At 43.0% G+C, this 17,610-nt stretch overlaps 1 protein-coding gene across 1 annotated transcript in view; it reads right to left on the bottom strand.

Annotated features, from left to right (window-relative positions):
* Positions 1–3,284: 3,284 nt before the first annotated feature.
* The window catches only part of asb14a (ankyrin repeat and SOCS box containing 14a), a 56,574-nt gene continuing 42,248 nt past the window's right edge, over positions 3,285–17,610 (bottom strand). The window contains exons 8-10 of the mRNA XM_070895278.1: positions 15,723–16,266; positions 12,533–12,686; positions 3,285–3,618 (exon numbers count right to left, since the gene is read on the bottom strand). Coding sequence (XP_070751379.1) covers positions 3,452–3,618; positions 12,533–12,686; positions 15,723–16,266 — 865 coding nt within the window. The 3' untranslated portion in view covers positions 3,285–3,451. The remainder of the gene's footprint in view (positions 3,619–12,532; positions 12,687–15,722; positions 16,267–17,610) is intronic.

Below are 17,610 nucleotides of genomic sequence, written 5' to 3'. Positions count from 1 at the left end.
TACATGTCAGGTAGGAAGAATAGAGAGGTCACTTGAAGGGTGCGAGTCTGGTGGGGTAGAGGAGCAAAGGGATCTTGGAATACAAATACACAAATCACTAAAAGTAACGACACAGGTTAACAAGGCCATAAAAAAGCAAACCAGACACTTCTAGAGGGATAAAATTGAAAAGTAGAGAAGTTATGCTAAACGTGTTTCGAACCTTGGTTAGACCACACTTGGAGTACTGCATACAATTCTGGTTGCCATATTTGAAAAGGTTATAGAGGCACTGGAGAGGATGCAGAGAACATTTACAAGGATGACACCAGAAATGCGAGGGTATACCCATCAGGAAAGGATGAACAGGCTGGGTCGCTTTTCACTTGAAAAAAGAAGGCTGAGGGGTGAGCTAATTGAGCTCTTTGAAATTATGAAAGGTTTTGATAGAATAGATAAGAGTGTTTCCACTTGTGGGGAAGAGCAAAACTAAAGGCCATCAATATAAGATAGTCACCAAGAAATCCCCTGGACCTGATGGCTTGCATCCTAGAGTCTTAAGAGAAGTAGAGGCAGGGGTTGTGGATGCATTGGTTGTAATTTACCAAAATTTCCTGGATTCTGGGGAGGTCCCAGCAGATTGGAAAACTGCAAATATAACGCCCCTATTTAAAAAAGGGGGCAGACAAAAAGTAGGAAACTATAGACCAGTTAGCCGAACATCTGTGGTTGGGAAAATGTTGGAGTCCATTATTAAAGAAGCAGTAGCAGGATATTTGGAAAAGCAAAATTCAGTCAGGCAGAGTCAGCATGGATTTATGAAGGGGAAGTCATGTTTGACAAATTTGCTGGAATTCTTTGAGGATGTAACGAACAGGGTGGATAAAGAGGAACCAGTGGATGTGGTGTATTTGTACTTCCAGAAGGCATTTGACAAGATGCCACATAAAAGGTTACTGCGCAAGATAAAAGTTCACGGGGTTGAGGGTAATATATTAGCATGGATAGAGGATTGGCTAACGATCAGAAAACAGAGAGTCGGGATAAATGGTTCATTCTTTGGTTGGCAACCAGTAACTATTGGGGTGCCGCAGGGATCAGTGCTGGGACCCCAACTATTTACAATCTAGATTAACGACTTGGAAGAAGGGACTGAGTGTAACGTAGCCAAGTTTGCTGACGTTACAAAGACGGGAGGAAAAGCAATGTGTGAGGAGGACATAAAGAGGCTGCAGGAGAACACAGGCTAAATGAGTGGGCAAATATTTGGCAGATGGAGTATAATGTTGGAAAGTGTGAGGTCATGCACTTTGGCAGAAAAAAATCAAAGAGCAAGTTATTATTTAAATGGAGAAAGATTGCAAATTACGGCAGTACAGCGGGACCTGGGGGTACCTGTGCATGAAACACAAAAGGATAGTATGCAGGTACAGCAAGTGATCAGGAAGGCCAATGGAATCATGGCCTTTATTGCAAAAGGGATGGAGTATAAAAGCAGGGAAGTCTTACTACAGCCATACAGGATATTGGTGAGGCCACACCTGGAATACTGCGTGCAGTTTTGGTTTCCATATTTACAAAAGGATATACTTGCTTTGGAGGCAGTTCAGAGAAGGTTCACAAAGTTGATTCCGGAGATGAGGGGGTTGACTTATGAGGAAAGGTTGAGTAGGTTGGGCCTCTACTCATTGGAATTCAGAAGAATGAGAGATGATCTTATCGAAATGTATAAGATTATGAGAGGGCTTGAAAAGGTGGATGCAGAGAGGATGTTTCCACTGATAGGGGAGACTAGAACTAGAGGGCATGATCTTAGAATAAGGGGCTGCCCATTTAAAAATGAGATGAGGAGAAATTTCTTCTCTCAGCGTTGTAAATATGTGGAATTCGCTGCCACAGAGCTGTGGAAACTGGGACATTGAATAACTTTAAGACAGAAATAGACAGTTTCTTAAATGATAAGGGGTTATGGGGAGCGGGCAGGGAAGTGGAGCTGAGTCCATGATCAGATCAGCCATGATCTTATTGAATGGTGGAGCAGGCTCAAGGGGCCGTATGGCCTACTCCTGTTCCTATTTCTTATGTTTTTATGTTCTTAAATCAAATAGGGAATTTAGAAGAAACTTCTTTCCCCACAGAGTGGTGAGAATGTGGAACTCGCTATCACAGAGAGTAGTTGAGGCAAATAGTATAAATGAATTTAAGGGGAGGCTAGATAAGCACATGAGGGAGAAGGGGATAAAGGGTTATGGTGATGGAGTTAGATGAGAAAAGATGGGAGGAGGCTCAGGTGGAGCATAAATGCCGGCATGGACTGGTTGGGCCAAATGCCTGTTTCTGTGCCATATTCCCGATGTAATCCCATGTAATTTTTTTTTTAAATAGCCATGAAGATCTGAAATCAGTTTGCAAACTATTGTTTCTTATCCATGCAGGATTTGGGTGGGTCTCAGCAAAGTTGAGTAATTGATGGTTTAACACAGTGAGTCCTGCGAATAGGCTGTTAAGCAGAGTACAAGCAAGGTTCTTGGTCAATGAAAGGGGAAGGAAAAAAATGTTCTGTGTTCATTCACTGAGTAAAAAGAAACACAAATCTAACTCCTGTTTTGTCCTCTGAGACATTGCTAAGTTGTAATAAATTGAAGATGCCGCTCATTGCAACTTATTCTTAGGTCAAACAAATTGACCATTGATATCACAGAGATACTAAAGGGCTTTCAGTGTATTATTTACAATGTTTTTGTTATTAAAGTTGACATTTAATCTTTTTGTTTACAACTATCCAAACTGTGTTTTAATACTCCTGTACCGATATATTTTGATTAATGGTATTGTACTTGATTCAACCTAAAATGTGAAAATATTGTATATACAAGTCAATGTTCAATGGACAATAAACCCTAAAAACAAAGTAAAATACTGGAAAGAGCAACTTATTTCAGTTATTTATATTTGATATTAAACAATTATTTACAAATCACTCTGCCTTAGTACATATTTCAAACTTTTACACAATGGAGTACCCAAAAATACAACACATGTCTTAACAAGCTGGGCAGGCCAGTCCATTAGTAACCTTTCAGTGACAGTTGTTTGAAACAGTCTGATTGTCACCCTCACTTGATTCTCATTTTACTCCTCACTGCCTTTATTCTCGACATTTGCTATTCTCAGTAAAATTAGTAAGCCAGTGGCAATCACTGCAGGTTATTTGAAGCAACAGACCCATTCCATTTGTTTTAATTTAAAATCCATTCAAGAATAAATGACACTAAGGGATAAAATCACAAAGCAAATCAGTCAGATTTCATTGTGTATGTTGATTTAATGGTTTGATCAAGCGAAATACTAACTTCCACTACATTTTTAAATCTCGCAGATTCTAACAGCACAGATCTATGAATCTATTGACTTCAAAAGCACACTGGTAATGGTTCTCTTTAAAATGTAAAAATGCAAAATCAGCAATCTATCAAGTTTCTTCCCCATTATAAAGGTTATATTCTTTAAAGAGAATGTAGTATTTAAGACGACTGGGCAGTGACAAGAATGTCATAAATACCGGACATCGCAGCCTCATCCGGCCCATGCATTTTCGGATCTTCAGCCTGCACAAATGCTTCAATGAACGTGGGTTTTCTGGAATTAGGAAGGAAATCATCATAAATGTGAAACTACTTGGAGAATATGAATGAAAGATTTTTTTTTAAATACATAATTCACGTTATTTTTCTAGAAATATTAACATACAAAGTTTAATATAAATGATACATATAATTTATATAAAAAAAAAGGTAGTGTTTCAGAAGACTGAGATGAGGAAGAACTTCTTCACTCAGATGGTTGTGAATCTTTGGAATTCTGTACTACAAAGGGCTGTGGTTGTTGAATCGTTGAGTATATACAAGGCTGAGACAGATAGATTTTTGGACTGTAGGGGAATGAAGGGATATAAGATAGGGCAGGAAAGTGGAGTTAGGTCGTAGAGTCTGACCACCTCCCATGATATTCAATGACATTACCATCGCTGGATCCCCCAACATCAACATCCTGGGGACCACCATTGACCAGAAACTTAACTGGACCAGCCGCATAAATACTGTGACAACAAGAGCGGGTCAGAATCTGAGTATTCTGCAGCGAGTGTTTCACCTCCTGACTCTCCAAAGCTTTTCCACCATCTACAAGGCACAATTCAGGAGTGTGATGGAATACTCTCCACTTGCCTGGATGAGTGCAGCTCCAACAACACTCAAGAAGCTCGACACCATCCAGGACAAAGCAGCCCGCTTGATTGGCACCCCATCCACCACCTTAAATATTCACTCCCTCCACCACCAGCGCACTGCAGCTGCAGTGTGTACCATGTGTAAGATGCACTGTAATAATTCGCCACAGCTTCTTTGGCAGCACCTCCCAAACCTGTGACCTCTCATCATCATAGGCAGTCCTTCGAAATCGAGGAAGATTTGCTTCCACTCTAAAAGCGAGTTCTCAGGTGACTGTACAGTCCAATATTGCCTCTACTCCCTAGAAGGACAAGACTGCAGGCGCATGGAAGCACCTTCACCTGCAAGTTCCCCTCCAAGTTACACACCATTTTAACTTGGAAATATATCGCCGTTCTTTCAATGTCGCTGGGTCAAAATCCTTGAACTCCCTCCCTAACAGCACTGTGGGAGTACCTTCACCACAAGGACTGCAACGGTTCAAGAAGGCAGCTCACCACCACCTTCTCAAGGGCAATTAGAGATGGCCAATAAATGCTGGCCTTGCAGCGATGACCACATCCTAGAACGAAGATCAGCCATGATCTTATTGAATAGCAGAGCAGGCTCGAGATGCCGTATGCCTTACTCCTGCTCCTAATTTTTATGTTCTTAGAATATTCCAGAATTTAGCATTTACTAGATTTCCATGATCCAAATTAAAGAGATAAAAATTTGGAGCAGATTTCTAAGATAGACCCTGGCAAATTGCTCAGCATACTTTAAATGGTGCCATTATAATAAGTGTACCAATTAAGAAGGGTACCTGCTGTTTGAGTGATGTGGAGTGATGCGAAAACTTTTGGCTACTTGTTAACATTAGAACATTGCTTAGGAATTTATTTATTTTATGTCATGGTCCATAAAGGTACCAACAACATAGGTAGGAAGAGGGATGAGGTCCTGCAGGCAGATTTTAGGGAGCTAGCAAAGAGATTAAAAAGCAGAATCTCAAAAGTAGTAATCTCTGGATTACTCCCTATGCACGAGCTAGTGAGTATAGAAATAGGAGTAAAGAGCAAATGAGAGATGTTGCAGGAGGGAGAGCTTCAGATTCCTGGGACATTGGGACCGGTTCTGGGGGGAGGGGCAGAGGGGGGGGGGTGGTCTTGTACAGACCAGATGTGTTATACCTCAACAGACCTGAAACCAAAGTCCTCGTGGGAGGGTTGCTAGTGCTGTTGGGGAGAGTTTAAACGAATTTGGCAGAGAGACGGGCACCTGGATGTAGCATTAGAAAGGAGAAACAAAGTGCACAAAGGATTGGAAGAGACAGAGAGCACTAGATTAAGAAATAGTAAGGACAGATTGTGGGGTCAGTCTAAGGGAGAATACAAGAAGGTCTAAGATAGGTTTATAGAGCATGTGTGTAAACACATGAAGCATGGTAAATGTAGTTGGAGAGCAGGCGCAAATAGTCACATGGGAATATGATGTCATGTCGGTAACGGAGACCTGGCTCAAAAAGGGGCAGGATTAGGTTTTAAATATTCCAGGATATAAGGTGTTCAGGAAAAATAGGGAATGAAAGAAAGGAGGTGGGGTGGCAGTATTGGTTAAGGAGAATGCTATAGTGCTGGAGAGAGAGGATGTCCTGGAGGGGTTAAGGAAAGAATCTATTTGGTTAGAGTTAAGAAATAATAGAGGTGCCATTACACTACTAGGTGTATTCTATAGGTCACCAACTAGTGGGACAGATATAGAGGAGCAAATTTGCGTGGAAATTACAGGGAGGTGCCAGAACTATAGAGTAGTGATAATGGGGGATTCCAACTATCCTAATATAGACTGGGATTGAAATAGTGTAAAGGGCATGGAGGGGGATGAATTTCTGAAGTGTGTTCAGGAGAACTTTCTTGATCAGATCGTTTCCAGCCCAACACTGTTTCTGGGGAATGGGGTGGGTCAAATGGAGCAAGTGTCAGTAGGGGAACATTTAGGGAACAGTGATCATAGTATCATAAGGTTTAGATTAGCTATTGAAAAGGACAAGGAGCAATTTAGAGTAAAAATACTTAATTGAAGGAAGGTCAATTTCAGTGGGTTGAGAATGGATCTGACCCAGGTAAATTGGAATCAAAGATTGGTAAGAAAAACTGTAATCAAACAATGGGCTGCCTTTAAAGAGGAGTTGGTTTGAGTACAGTTGAGGAAGGAGGAAAAGTAGGGCAACTAAAGCCAGAGCTCCCTAAATGATGAAAGAGATAGAGAGCAAGATGAAGCAGAAAAAGAGCACATATGACAGATGTCAGGTTGAGAATACATGTGAGAATCAGGCTGAATATAGAAAGTTCAAAGAGGAAGTGAAAAAAAATAAGAGGGGCAAAGAGGGAGCACGAGAATAGATTGGAAGCTAGCATAAAATGGAATTCAAAAATCTTCTATAGGCATATAAATAATAAACAGGTAGTAAGTAAGAAGGGGGTGGGGTGCTGGTTAGAGACCAAAAAGGAGATCTACTCATGGAGGCAGAGGGCATGGCTGAGGTACTAAATGAGTACTTGGCATCTGTCTTCACCAAGGAAGAAGATGCTGTCAAAGTCATGGTGAAAGAGGAGGTAGTGAAGATACTGGATGAGATAAAAATTGATGAAGAGAAGGTATTAGAAAGGCTGTCTATAAAAGTTGATAAGTCCCCAAGATCGGATGAGATGCACCCTAGAATGCTGAGGGAAGTTAAGGAGGAAATTGCGGAGATACTGGCCATAATCTTCCAATTCTTAGATATGGGGGCGGTGCCAGAGGACTGGAGAATTGCAAATGTTGCACCCATGTTCAAAAAAGGGTGTAGAGATAAACCCAGCAGCTACAGGCCTGTCAGTTTAACCTCGGTATGAAACACTAATCAGGAACAAAGTTAACAGACACTTGGACGTTGGATTAATTAAGGAAAACCAGCACAGCATTTTTAAAGGCAAATCATGTTTAACTAACTTGATTGAGTTTTTTGATGAGGCAACAGAGACGGTTGATGAGGGTAATGCAGTTGATGTGGTGCATATGGATGGACTTCCAAAAGGCGTTTGACAAAGTGCCACATAATTGGCTTACCAGCAAAGTTGAAGCACATGGAATAAAAGGGTCAGTGCAGCATGGGAAACAAAATTGGCTAAGTGACAGGAAACAGAGAGTAATGGTGAATGGTTCTTTTTCGGACGGGAGGAAGGTATACAATGGTGTTCCCCAGGGGTGATTGGCAAAAGAACCAAAGGCGACATGAGGAAAAACTTTTTTATGCAGCGAGTGGTTAGGATCTGGAATGCACTGCCTGAAAGGGTGGTGGAGGCAGACTCAATCGTGGATTTCAAAAGGGAATTGGATAAATACACGAAGGAAAAAAATTAGCAGTGCTACGGAGAAAGGGCGGGGGAGTGGGACTAGCTGAATTGCTCTTACAGAAAGCCGGCACAGGCTCGATGGGCCCTGGTACAAGGGTCAAGGATGTCTCGGAGCGGGTGCAGGACATTCTAAAAAGGGAGGGAGATCAGACAGTTGTCGTGGTACAACGACATAGGTAAAAAAAGGGATGAGGTCCTACGAAACGAATTTAAGGAGCTAGGAGCTAAATTTAAAAAGTAGGACCTCAAAAGTAGTAATCTCGGGATTGCTACCAGTGCCACGTGCTAGTCAGAGTAGGAATCGCAGGATAGCGCAGATGAATACGTGGCTTGAACAGTGGTGCAGCAGGGAGGGATTCAAATTCCTGGGGCATTGGAACCGGTTCTGGGGGAGGTGGGACCAGTACAAACCGGACGGTCTGCACCTGGGCAGGACCGGAACCAATGTCCTAGGGGGAGTGTTTGCTAGTGCTGTTGGGGAGGAGTTAAACTAATATGGCAGGGGCATGGGAACCAATGCAGGGAGACAGAGGGAAACAAAAAGGAGGCAAAAGCAAAAGACAGAAAGGAGATGAGGAAAAGTGGAGGGCAGAGAAACCCAAGGCAAAGAACAAAAAGGGCTATTGTACAGCAAAATTCTAAAAGGACAAAGGGTGTTAAAAAAACAAGCCTGAAGGCTTTGTGTCTTAATGCAAGGAGTATCCGCAATAAGGTGGATGAATTAACTGTGCCAATAGATGTTAACAAATATGATGTGATTGGGATTGCGGAGACGTGGCTCCAGGATGATCAGGGCTGGGAACTCAACATCCAGGGGTATTCAACATTCAGGAAAGATAGAATAAAAGGAAAAGGAGGTGGGGTAGCATTGCTGGTTAAGGAGGAAATTAAGGCAATCGTTCGGAAGGACATTAGCTTGGATGATGTGGAATCTATATGGGTAGAGCTGCAGAATACCAAAGGGCAAAAAACGTTAGTGGGAGTTGTGTACAGACCTCCAAACAGTAGTAGTGATGTTGGGGAGGGCATCAAACATGAAATTAGGGGTGCGTGCAATAAAGGTGCAGCAGTTATAATGGGTGACTTTAATATGCACATAGATTGGGTTAACCAAACTGGAAGCAATACGGTGGAGGAGGATTTCCTGGAGTGCATAAGGGATGGTTTTCTAGACCAATATGTCGAGGAACCAACTAGAGGGGAGGCCATCTTAGACTGGGTGTTGTGTAATGAGAGGGGATTAATTAGCAATCTCGTTGTGCGAGGCCCCTTGGGGAAGAGTGACCATAATATGGTGGAATTCTGCATTAGGATGGAGAATGAAACAGTTAATTCAGAGACCATGGTCCAGAACTTAAAGAAGGGTAACTTTGAAGGTATGAGGCGTGAATTGGCTAGGATAGATTGGCGAATGATACTGAAGGAGTTGACTGTGGATGGGCAATGGCAGACATTTAGAGACTGCATGGATGAACTACAACAATTGTACATTCCTGTCTGGCGTAAAAATAAAAAAGGGAAGGTGGCTCAACCGTGGCTATCAAGGGAAATCAGGGATAGTATTAAAGCCAAGGAAGTGGCATACAAATTGGCCAGAAATAGCAGCGAACTCGGGGACTGGGAGAGATTTAGAACTCAGCAGAGGAGGACAAAGGGTTTGATTAGGGCAGGGAAAATGGAGTACGAGAAGAAGCTTGCAGGGAACATTAAGACGGATTGCAAAAGTTTCTATAGATATGTAAAGAGAAAAAGGTTAGTAAAGACAAATGTAGGTCCCCTGCAGTCAGAATCGGGGGAAGTCATAACGGGGAACAAAGAAATGGCGGACCAATTGAACAAGTACTTTGGTTCGGTATTCACTAAGGAGGACACAAACAACCTTCCGGATATAAAAGGGGTCGGGGGGTCTAGTAAGGAGGAGGAACTGAGGGAAATCCTTATTAGTCGGGAAATTGTGTTGGGGAAATTGATGGGATTGAAGGCCGATAAATCCCCAGGGCCTGATGGACTGCATCCCAGAGTACTTAAGGAGGTGGCCTTGGAAATAGTGGATGCATTGACAGTCATTTTCCAACATTCCATTGACTCTGGATCAGTTCCTATGGAGTGGAGGGTAGCCAATGTAACCCCATTTTTTAAAAAAGGAGGGAGAGAGATAACAGGGAATTATAGACCGGTCAGCCTGACATCGGTAGTGGGTAAAATGATGGAATCAAGTATTAAGGATGTCATAGCAGTGCATTTGGAAAGAGGTGACATGATAGGTCCAAGTCAGCATGGATTTGTGAAAGAGAAATCATGCTTGACAAATCTTCTGGAATTTTTTGAGGATGTTTCCAGTAGAGTGGACAAGGGAGAACCAGTTGATGTAGTATATTTGGACTTTCAGAAGGCTTTCGACAAGATCCCACACAAGAGATTAATGTGCAAAGTTAAAGCACATGGGATTGGGGGTAGTGTGCTGACATGGATTGAGAACTGGTTGTCAGACAGGAAGCAAAGAGTAGGAGTAAATGGGGACTTTTCAGAATGGCAGGCAGTGAATAGTGGGGTACCGCAAGGTTCTGTGCTGGGGCCCCAGCTGTTTACACTGTACATTAATGATTTAGACGAGGGGATTAAATGTAGTATCTCCAAATTTGCGGATGACACTAAGTTGGGTGGCAGTGTGAGCGGCGAGGAGGATGCTATGAGGCTGCAGAGCGACTTGGATAGGTTAGGTGAGTGGGCAAATGCATGGCAGATGAAGTATAATGTGGATAAATATGAGGTTATCCACTTAGGTGGTAAAAACAGAGAGACAGACTATTATCTGAATGGTGACAGATTAGGAAAAGGGGAGGTGCAAAGAGACCTGGATGTCATGGTACATCAGTCATTGAAGGTTGGCATGCAGGTACAGCAGGCGGTTAAGAAAGCAAATGGCATGTTGGCCTTCATAGCGAGGGGATTTGAGTACAGGGGCAGGGAGGTGTTGCTACAGTTGTACAGGGCCTTGGTGAGGCCACACCTGGAGTATTGTGTACAGTTTTGGTCGCCTAACCTGAGGAAGGACATTCTTTCTATTGAGGGAGTGCAGCGAAGGTTCACCAGACTGATTCCCGGGATGGCGGGACTGACCTATCAAGAAAGACTGGATCAACTGGGCTTGTATTCACTGGAGTTCAGAAGAATGAGAGGGGACCTCATAGAAACGTTTAAAATTCTGACGGGCTTAGACAGGTTAGATGCAGGAAGAATGTTCCCAATGTTGGGGAAGTCCAGAACCAGGGGACACAGTCTAAGGATAAGGGGTAAGCCATTTAGGACCGAGATGAGGAGGAATTTCTTCACCCAGAGAGTGGCGAACCTGTGGAATTCTCTACCACAGAAAGTTGTTGAGGCCAATTCACTAAATATATTCAAAAAGGAGTTGGATGAAGTCCTTACTACTAGGGGGATCAAGGGGTATGGTGAGAAAGCAGGAATGGGGTACTGAAGTTGCATGTTCAGCCATGAACTCATTGAATGGCGGTGCAGGCTAGAAGGGCCGAATGGCCTACTCCTGCACCTATTTTCTATGTTTCTATGTTTCTATGACCTCCTTCTCTGCTGTAACCATTCTATGATTCTATGAACTGCCTCCAACATACTGCAGACCATTCGCGTAAGCAGATGATATCTGCTTTGCTTCAAGAGACAGAGACTTCAGAAAGATTGAGGACAACTTGAACCAAGACATGGCAGCCACTGCAAAAAATGGAAACGCCTAGTGTGTCGAAGACAGTGTTGTCATGCTCCCTTCATAATAATGTCATCACTTCATGAGAACTCAACAACTTCTTGGATGGAAATGGTGAGCACTTAAGTCAGTAAATCTAGGAATAACTGTGGATTACACACTTACCTACAAGGACCGTCTCACCAAAGTATTTCAGAAGATCAAAAGCAGAAATGTCCTCCTAAATAAGCTTGCGGACTCAACTAATGTACAAACCTTGCACAGCTCTCTGCTACTCAGTTGGAAAGTAATATACTCTTGTGAGGTTAAACACTTCTCACATGAAATGAGTTGAAATACAACAAAATCAAATAATGAGAATAATAGAAACTTATTAAACTTGAAATTTAGAGTTTAAAAAGATAGCTTTAAATAAATTACACCCAAAGTGGCAACCTGAACCAATGTGAGTTTGTTTGCAATTAAGATAGTGGTACTGCAGCAAGTTAATCGGTGGAGCCTGGTATCCAGTCGTCTTGGATCCCCTTGCCACTGGACCAAGACCTTGCTCCGTCAAGCCCGTGTGGTGGCTGGTGTGCAACGGCCACCCCAGCTTAAAAGAATTCACGCACAGGCATCTTCCACCATTTAAATTGAATTCTTCAGTCACCTGAGTACTCATTTTTAGTATGAAAGCAAGTCATCCTCGATCCCGAGGGATTACCTATGATGATGATGAATTGTTTAGCAACGAGAATATATTTGGTGTATTAATGTAAACCCCAGTTTATCAAGCCACAATTTAATATGAAAGTTCATTAACTTAAAAGAAATATAAGAATTGTGCAAAGTTTGAATTTCTAAGATAAATTTCCTAGAATATATGTCTGAGACCATTCATATTGCCTGGCTCAAGGGGATTGCTAACACACATGTACAGAACTTTGATGCGATCATCCGCACTCTAAATAGTGCTAAGGAGCTCCGAGGGACTTGTTAAAACAGTGGAGTTATATTCCCCGCAGTGTCAAACCCAATTAATCTTACACTGCTTCTCTTAAGAGTTGGGTTGGACTTGGAGTTTCTACAATAATTTTAGCATTGCTACAAAGAGAAAACTATTTTGCTGTGACACTGCAGTATAAGTGCACCCTAAATGTGTCCTGGGAAAGCCAATATATAGAGCTAATATTCATTAGTGCACCTTAATTAGCAAAGACATTGAAACCATATAATCAGAAACTTACTCATGATATGTCTGATTTCTGACCATTCATTTTGTTCTTCAAGTGCAGCTTCCAATTTAGAGCAGAAATGAACCTGAGCCACATAATCCAACATCACACGGATCACTTTCCCAGATAGGTGCTTTAACCAGTTTAAAGTAATGACTTCACAAAACTGAAATAGAAATTCAAAAGACTATATAATAATTCGATAAATGTTTTAAAAATTGATTGTTTCCTTCTGCGTTTTTAAACTACAACAAAAAGCATTGTCCACAGCTGAATTCAATAATATATTTAGGCATTAAAATCTTGCTTGAGTGGAAGCATTGTTGTGGCATATTCAAGGTTAGTGGACGAAACTTTCATTTACTCCTGAAGCCCCAGAAGCTTGCGTTCATGAAACCCTGTTTCGCAGCTCAACTGTGCACCTTTTCACATTCTTTTGGCCCTAAATTTGTGGTCGCTGGTTTCCCACGAGCAGATGCCTCCAACCAGCAAAAAATCTACAAACTTACCTGATGGTCCCAGAGGTTCGGACACTTGCACTCCTGGGCCTCTATACAAAAGCCGGCGTATGTGTGGAATCCTCAGAAGTATGAGTGGAAATACAGCTGTACCCCCAAAAATACACGTACACTTCAACATTTTTTTTTAAATCACTTTTAAAAATTAGACAAAATCATTTTTAATTAAATATTCAACACAAAAATAATGTCATTTTTTTGAAAAATAAATTTACAGATTTTAAAGGGGCTAAAAATAAACTTATCTTATTTCACCGGTTTTTAAGTGTATAAATTATTGGAAAAAAAATTATTTTTCTGTTCTTTAAAACTCTTACGCTGGTAAAAGCAGGCTTTACGCTTTTACCAGGCGTAAGAATTTCACAGGCATTCGCTGGGCAGAAGTTGGTCAAATAGCCCAATTCTCTGCCTGCGGAGGCGCTTTTCCTGGGGATGTGTGCGAACTGTCAAGAAGAGTCTTGACAGATCACAAGTTCCGGGTTTTAGCGCATGCGCTTCGCATACCTAAACCCGGAACATGCGCTGCCCCTATGGGCGCATGCACACCTCGTACGCACCTTAGGGGCCGCAAATTATGGCCCACTATCTTTTTGATGAATTTGTGTTTTTCAGGTAAAATACTTCAATGCTGAATAATGAAACCTTTCCACTTTTGGCATAGTTTCAGTATTGAGCAGGGTTGATTCATTGTACATGGGGAATGTCGACAGTCTGTGGAGAGCATTGCAGCCAAGCTCAATCCTGTTCTCGCCCCGAGAGCACACATGCACCTTCCAGCAGAGGTTATTTTATGGCGAGCAGGAGTGGAAACCCTGAAAGATTTATCCCTCCCTTGTCCAAGAGCATGGAACCCACTTGCCAGCTTGGCTGAGAGCAGCTAAATTAGCCCAAAGCGGAGATGAATCTGATGTGTATGACTCATTGATACATGTACTCACATTGGGCTCAATTTTCCCCAGTGATTTGCGCCACTATTTTGGACCTAAGTTGAAAAACCACAGCTTCCCCAATCAATTTGCACCAGTGTAACTCAGTTAGTTACGATTTTTTTTTAGATCAGTTTTTTTCAGCCAAAGTGGGCGTATCCAGCCACCTACACCAATTAGGGAAGTTTGGCCAGCTGAGAGTTACTCCAGTTGTGCTTTGGCCAGCGTATGTGGCCTCTACTGAAAAACCTTCCCTAGAGTTAAGGAAATCGGTGCAGCAGATGCCCGGATGCACTAAAAGAATTGAAAAACACATAGCAGCTACTTACCTGCAATCCCACCCGAAGGCTGTCCAGTCCCATTCTCAGTCCCCATTCTCCTGGTCCGGTCCCATTCTCAGTCCCCTGTTCACAGAGAGAGGGAGAGAGAATTCCACAACTGAACCGGGGACCAAGAATGGGACCGGACCGGCAAGCCTTTCAGGTGGGGTTGGAGGTAAGTTGCTGCTATGTGTTTTTCAATTCTTTGAATGTGTTGGGAACTGGCTGTATGCTTCACTTTGCAGTCTCAGCTCACACTGTGTCCCTGGTTACCATGGCAGCCAGATCTTTTTGGCACAGATCAAGACTCCACCCCCAAAACTAAAGGTCAGGTTACGCCACGCCAAAATGAAGAAATCCAATTTAGAATTTTTTTGGGGCGTAATTAGGCCCCCAAAAAATCGGGTGTAATTCAAGTACGCCAAAAAAATGCTTTGGGTTAAATTGAGCCCTTTATTACTATAAGTGCATGGAGTATCCTGTTTAAAAATCTGAGCTCGTGGAAAGTAGATACACTTATCTGATGTAAAGAGAGAGAAGGAACAAGGGCTCCACAAAGAAATATACATCTTACACAGGAGACTATCATTGTATGGTTTGTTAACTAACATAGATATAAATAAATCTAAAAAAACAAAATTAGTTATGATCTGAGAGTAGTTGATCATAAAACCCAGAGCAAGAACCAGGCTTCAAGGCACAATGGCTTGGATTTTGCGGTCAGTGGTGAAGGAATAGCGCCAGCCGTTTATTGCACTTACACTTGCCCACAGACTTTCTATGGGCTTTTGCACTGGAAGTTGCAGTGACTAGAAATCCAATTCAGCACAGTATCCTCTACAGGGGATCTGGGTCCCGTTTGAACAGGGCAGGTAATTGTGTATCTCCTTAACCAATCAGATTCAAGAATCCTCAATGAGGTGCACAGAGTCTGAACCAGGAAGTGTAAGTTCGAATAGTTAATTCAATGCCAAATCATGTACAGAAAGCAAAATAAAGAGAGGGAAAGAAAGATTGGATTAGGGAAGAGAGTAAAGAGCCCAAAAGAAAGTTTTAAAAATTATTTTGTTTAAATTTTTTTAAATCTCCACCAATAGTTAGTGGGTGTCTAACAGGCAAGAACCATAACTTTACACCATCCCATGTATTTTCAATGCTGAGTCTCTTGGTGAGACCCTGTTATAGAGAAGCTTCTGGAGGAGCAGGGCAACTCTGACAGCAACTTCCTGATTTCCGAGTTGAACTGTGCATATGCGATCACCGGAAGTTGCTGTCCTATGAACACTTCAATACCGGTGAGCACTGATAGCCTCACTGTTAGTTTTACCGCAAAATCTGGGCCAATATCTAATAGTGATTGGTCAGGGATCTGTCACAAAGCCATGGGGAAAGCCCAGTTACTCTAACACTGAAATAGACAGAATAATCCAGTACCTACCATGTTGTCTTTAATGATTGTAGGTGTCCATCCTTCAAAGACAACGAGGGGATGAATTTTGTTTTCATGTGGACAATCAAAGCATCGATGGATGTCATAGCCGTAACTGAACAACATCCTCAACATAACTTCGTCATTTAATGCATATTGCAGAGCAGATGGGAAGTGAGTTGTGTTCACTCTGCAATAGTAATTTACATTGGCTCCATGGCGAAGAAGCAAGTTTATGAGCTCATAGTTGCCCAGTCTGACAGCTAGCTGGAGACAATTGATAGGATCTTGGTTTGGTAGTGCTCCAGCCTCCAGGAGCAGCCGAGCAGAGCAGACATCATTATTGGACACACAAAAATAGAGAGCAGATTTTCTGTGATCATCATAGCCTTTGCGAAGCCTGGGACTGAGCATGAAATTGACATCGAAACTGGACTGCAGAAGCAACTTGAGGCATTCTTGGTGGCCACCTGCTGCTGCGGAGTGCACTGGACTTATCCCACTCTCCTTAATAGCAGAGTAATCTGTCGCTGGAATTAACAGCTTCAATGCGCTAAGGAAAACCAGACAAAAATAAACTATAGCAATGAAAAAAAGCTGCACATAATGGAAATCAGAAATAAAATAGAAAATCTCAGAAAAACATGGCAGGTCCGCCAGTACTGGAATAAAGTGATCAGTGAAATTAATGTTTCAAGTTTACACCCTTCATCAGCTGGACAAAGGGTCTCAAACATTTACCTGTTTTATTTTCAGATGCTGAGCAACAAATTGTGTTTTCCAGCAATTTTTGTTTTTATTTCAGATTAAACTGAACACTGAAGCTAAAAGGAAGTAGTCTGCCTCTGTTCTGTTTACATGAGCCCCACCAACTTCAGGCTTAGAGTTATAAAGCTGCAGCTGATAGCACATGCACAGTTCTCTTGCCTGCAACTGCATCTGACTTATCTTGCTATGGTGGCACTGGAAACTCAGGAGGCGAAATTGCCCCTCACCCCGATTGGGGGTGGTATCCCTCCAGTGAGGTCATGCTACGTGGATGCTCTGCGTAGCACTGATGCGCCACAACGCACCTCCCCTTGGATTAAAGGGGAGGGCTGCTGCGCACTCTGCATAGCTCTTTGGTGTCCGCCACTGGACCACCAGGGCAGTGTGAGACCGGGTCAGCAGCCCGACACCCAAAGGGAATGCTGGGCTGCGTGATAGCAGCCTGGTCCAAGCCAGGGCCGGCACGATCGGGCCAACCCAAAAGTCGGCCGGCAAATAAAGATGGCGGCCCGGGGCATTGCAGGCGTCCCCTTTAAACAGCGCCCTGGGAGCAGATGTCCGCCAGATTTGCGACCCGCGAAGCTGGCATTGACATCCGCCCACATCAGCCTTGTGACCCGTGGAGCAATTTCCCCCGTGGGGTGTTAAGGGATTGGCGCAGGGCAGTGAAGAGTCGCCGCGCGCGGCGGGGCACAGCTGAGACAGCTCCTCCCAAACCTCCGGGGCAATTTCCCGGGAGGCGGTAGCGCCCCCCCCTCCTCCGGGCGAAAACTGCCTTGCCTTGCCTTTCTCGGAGGTGCTAACGGGGCAATTTCACCCCCTCAATTCTTAACAGGTTTTGCAAGCTACTGCAGAATTTACCAGCCCCAACTCTGGCCATCAGCCGATGGAGATTGGTAGTGGGGGGAATGTAAACCGGGATAAGCTGCACTGGGAGACTGCTGAAATGCAAAAGCTGGTAGGATAACATTATTTGTTTACGTCACCTTGCTAGTTTTAGGATACGTTTTCTAATTGGTGCTACGCGATCTGGAGGATTTACACAGGAACGTAGCTAAAGAAGGACATAAGAAATAGGAACAGGAGTAGGCTATATGGCCCCTCGAGCCTGCTCCACCATTCAATAAGA

This window comes from Pristiophorus japonicus, chromosome 12, assembly GCF_044704955.1.
Source record: "Pristiophorus japonicus isolate sPriJap1 chromosome 12, sPriJap1.hap1, whole genome shotgun sequence".
NCBI lineage: Eukaryota > Metazoa > Chordata > Chondrichthyes > Pristiophoridae > Pristiophorus > Pristiophorus japonicus.
Note: the sequence above shows the minus strand (reverse complement) of the source record. Positions and strands in the feature narration are given on the sequence as shown.